This window comes from Psammomys obesus, unplaced genomic scaffold (assembly GCF_907164565.1).
Source record: "Psammomys obesus unplaced genomic scaffold, mPsaObe1.curated_primary_1811, whole genome shotgun sequence".
Lineage (NCBI taxonomy): Eukaryota > Metazoa > Chordata > Mammalia > Rodentia > Muridae > Psammomys > Psammomys obesus.
Genome location: NW_026596042.1, coordinates 30,039 through 34,751, shown reverse-complemented (window position 1 = coordinate 34,751; position 4,713 = coordinate 30,039). Strand labels below are relative to the sequence as shown.

The 4,713-nt window shown below is 45.5% G+C and overlaps 1 protein-coding gene across 1 annotated transcript in view; it reads right to left on the bottom strand.

Annotated features, from left to right (window-relative positions):
* Brox (BRO1 domain and CAAX motif containing) overlaps window positions 1-4,485 on the bottom strand; it is a 15,022-nt gene extending 10,537 nt beyond the window's left edge. Inside the window, 3 exon segments of the mRNA XM_055623000.1 lie at window positions 386-496; window positions 2,278-2,394; window positions 4,118-4,485. Of these exon segments, the coding sequence (XP_055478975.1) occupies window positions 386-496; window positions 2,278-2,378 (212 nt within the window). The 5' untranslated portion in view covers window positions 2,379-2,394; window positions 4,118-4,485.
* Window positions 4,486-4,713: the final 228 nt, after the last annotated feature.

Here is a 4,713-nt window from a genome sequence, read left to right as displayed (position 1 = left end):
GAGTTGGAGGCCAGCCAAGACTACAAAGGGAGTTCTAGACAGCCAGTGCTACACAGAGAAACCCTGTCTCAACCCCCACCCCCCAAAAAATTATTCATACAATTACTTTTTCAGTAATTCAGCCTGAATGAAACTTCTGGAACTTTTCTTCCCTCCACATTTTACATATTCTACTGGTAACAGAATATGAAATGTGTACATATCCACATTTATCTAATATTTTCAGAATATTAGAAAGACCATGTATCACTAATACAAAGTCACATTCTGAGAACCGAACATTCCAAATATAGCCTGGGAGATTATAAACTACTCGAATCTTTAAAGTTAAATGTATACTTCCACATAGTTGGTTTTTAAAAACGTTCACGTTTACAACAGTAACTAACCTTGTAAAAGTGAGAAATACAAGTCTGCTGCATTCTTCATTGTTTCTGGATTACAGCTCAAGTCAGTGAACAATTCGAGGAGCCGAGTTCTGGATGATCTCAAATCACTTACATCAATAGACAATAAAGTTAGTGTTTTCAAGACTATGTAAAGACAGCCCAGATGCCACAACTTAAAAGCAGTACAACAATGCCCACAGATCCACTGCTACCTTCTTGTAAAATAATTGAGACTCCTTCTAACAATTGCTTCAAAAGTTATACAAAAATAAACTCAGTCTATTTAAAGGGGCAATGTATGTATCCAATTGTGTAATAAAAATGCATAGCAAGTTTAAACAACTGTCCAGGCATGGCAACAGACACCTGTAACCCCAGTGCTCAAGAGGTACAAGGAGGGTCCTTAGCCACACAGCCAAGGCCCTGGCTTCATCAACTGTGTGGACTGAAATTCATTCTTCATTCTTTAGCCAAAAGTTTTAGGGAAAACAGAAATTTAAGGTACCTGTACATGATTGTAAGGGTTCACACTATTTTGAATTTTTAAATTTGGCACTACTTCTAAAACATCGAACATACCGTATGAATAAATATACATCCAGAAGATGCAAACTGTATGACCATTAGATTAAATACCTAGGCTGTCCCTACACACCATTCTTCTCTGCGACAGACAGTCTCATATCTGCCCTTCCTTCTTAGTTCCTTTACCCCAAGGCCGGGTGAGTGCTCCAATGTCGAGATATTCCTCCCCTCTCAACATTTCTTCTCTGTGTCGCTGGCTCTCTCCCACCTACAAAAGTGCCAGTCTCTGGCCTCCTGATTTCTCTCTTTTGAGATCTCTAGTCTCACATCTCCAATGACTTCCTCCATTACACCATCTTTAAGCTACTGCCACGTCTAATCCAGGAGGCAGTGAGAGCTCAAAAAGTCATGTTAGACGGTAGTGACGAGGCACTTAAAACGTGTAGGCTGAAGACTAAATTTAAATTGTCAACACACAGAATGAATGCTATAGAATATTGCTATAAATATCAGAATATTTCCTAAGTCGTTTGTAAATTTTCTTATTCTAAACACATATTAGTATGTATGTATGCACACAATCACACACATGTGCAAATATTCATGCCTGGGTGTGTGTGGATGTCTGGGCCTCTTACTGAACCTAGAGCTTGTTGTTTTGGCTAACCCTGCTCACTGAAGAGCTCAAGGCTCTGCCCATCTCCACAAACCCCCATTCTCCAGTGCTGGAGTTCAGAGGTGTACCATCTCGTCTGCTTTAGTATATGGATGTTAGGATCCAAACTCAGGCCCCACACCTGTGTCTAAATCACATACTCCTAAGGCTTGTTTTTCCCCCAATTTGAATAATTTTAAGATGAATTTCACTTTCTGTATGTTGAGCGTGTATGTGGGATCAACACACACACACACACACACACACACACACAGTGGACATATTTTGCCAACTCCTGATCTAAGTTGAACAATTCATGTGAAGCCTAGCTCAAGTCCTTCCTTCTATATTACTACTTTGAAGGCTACTTCAAATCACAAGACTCTCTCCCTGCTTGGAACTTAAATAATTTACTGCCTGATTCATTAACAAGACTACATCCTATCTTAAGGATCTACTGAGATACACAGTTTAACTTTGATTGTTACTGCTTTAGCCTTTCTGGAACTCATTTACTGACCTAAAATTAAGCATGTGACTTAGATGACTACCTCATGTTTTAACCTTCATTTGTTAATGATAAAATAAAAACTTATCCTAAGTTCAACGTGAGGAATGTGTTACACATTTCCTAACTGATTAAGGAACTTAAAAATGTACTTTGATTCATTGCCCAACCAACACTTCTTAAGTTTCACTAACACTTACTTGCAAATCTTTGAAGCAGGAGGACCAGTGATCATGCCATAGTAGTTAAAAGACACGGGAGCTGTAGCTTTCAATGGGTTCCTATGAAACCAATGGGTCATTTTCTCAAGATGTGTTCTATAACCAGAAAAGACACAAAAATTGAAGAAGAAACATTAAGTAGAAAAGGACACAGTAAAAAGTGGCTATTTTAGGAGATATATTTGATGCATAAGCTATTATGCACAAGATATACATATCAAATATAATATACTACAAACGAATTTTGTCTTGACTATCTATACTTAAGATTACTCCTGTATAAGAAAATTGAGAATTTTGTTCGTAATAATTTCAGTGATGAGACACAAAAGGGTAGTGATATTTAAACTTTAAACACAAAAATCACCCTGAAGTAAGTTAGTCTTGTATGTGCTGTCACTGGTCTGAGGGAGAACCTGAAATGCTGACAGTACAGGGTTCTAGACTACACTTCAGCTGAGACCTTAGTTGGATGGCTTAAAAGAGAAGGCACAGGAGCAGATGAGCCTCCCTTCCTCATCAGAGTCAAATGAATCCCCTTATTAACACTGAGTCTACTTAAAGTTAATAGGTTTTTATAGCCATTTTATTTTCTATATTGCTGGGACCAAAGGACCTTGGTGGAAACCTTGTGTTCTCTAATAAATGAGCTGGGTACAAAATTGCTAAGAGTATATAGTAAAACAAATTGGTTAATGAAAAACCTCAATGAAACGCCAACTGAAAAAAAAAAGTAGCAAAAAGGAAAAAAAAAAGACAAAAAAACAAAAACAAAAACAAAAACAGCGCTGCTTCCCCCCACCCCCAAGTTCCTGTGTAGGTGATGCATTTGGTAACTCAGGAAGGCTCCAGGCCAAAGCCTCACATAGCTCATTAGGTTCCAGAGAAACACAAAAACGATTCTGATAAGGCACATGTAATTTAAAGGTTCATCAATCAACCTTTATCAGGAAAAAGAAAGGAGGGGTTGGGTATGGGTGGTGCAGTGTTCCAAAATACCTACATTAGGCACCACTAGGGTTAGACTTACTCATGGCAAAACATTCGGGGAAGTACCAGCTGTTTAACGAACAGAGAATGCATGTATACTCAGTGAAAGCCCGGGCAGACCCACTTAGGACTCAAAACATTTAACAAACCCTTTCAGTACGGTATCACCAAAACAGCATCTACACAAAACACCTTCAAAACGCAAATCCAGCACTGGGTGAGCCTACCACACTCTAGGGGAATTTGTCTGTTACTAATTTCTTTTAATGACCGTTTTCAGCACCATCCTTGAAACATCCCGGGGACCTGGCATTCAATACCTCAGAGTGTAGGGTCCAAGAACGACACACCCATCCTCAGGAGCGGGCAGAGCCCCAAGTACAACCCGTAACCCGGGATGTCACCTGCCAGACTGCTACATGACTACCGGGGCGGCTGACACAGGCCTCCCGACCGGGGAGCCCGCCGGGACCGCGGAGCCTACCTGCAGTCTGACACAGTCCGCGCCCATTTCCTGTTTCCCGCCCGGCCTCTTCCTCCCGGTGTCCTACTGAGTCAGCCCACCGCGACCCCACGACCCGCCTCCTGGATCGCGGTCAGGCCTTAGGGCGACACACCGATCCCGTCCACCACGGACCGGCAGGACGAGGACTGCCAAGCCACTGTTCCGCGTCCAGTAAACCATCTAACAGCCAGTAGAGACGCCGGGCGAGGGGCCGACCTGGCTGTCCAGGGGTGGTGGGAGTGGAGGAGGGTGACACTACCACTGGAGGTCAAGAACCAGAAGGGAGGGGTTATCCCAGGCTCACACGCTTCCTCACAAGCTTACCGGGGAGCTCAGAGACCTCGACGCCACTGTCCTGCCGAGGGAAAGGGGGACGGAGTCCGCCAGAGAGACGAGGAAGGCGCTGGTAGCACCGAGGCAACTGGGCTAGAGCGGCCGGAAGCTGGGCTTGCCGAGAGCGGGGGCCACGTGACTGGAGGCCGTGACGGCGGCGGAGGCGGCCGAGCGCGTCTGGAGGGCGGATGTGGCGGTCCTCTCGGCTCGCTCCGCCCGTCTATATTTTCTAAACTTCGTCTGCTCTTACCTCTCGAGCGTCTGCCCGGGCCCTAAGGAGGGAGGGATGTGGCGTAAGGCCCCCCACGCCCAGGCCGGATGCCATTGTAGCGACGGCGGCCCGGGCCGCCTGGGGAGGCTTCAACCTAACTGGGGCGTGGCCTGGGGGCGTGGCCTCGGCGGGGCGGCCGCCTGGGAGCTGCTAAATTTGGCTGTGGCGGCAAATGGGTTTGGGCGGCTCCTCGGCGGGTGGCTGCGGTGGCCTTAGCGGTTCCTCCCGGCCCTGTTAATGTCAGGGCCAGGCCGGGGAAGGGTGGCGCCCTAGAGCCCGGCCTTGCTGGGGTAGGGGCGGGAGGGGGCCGGGGAGG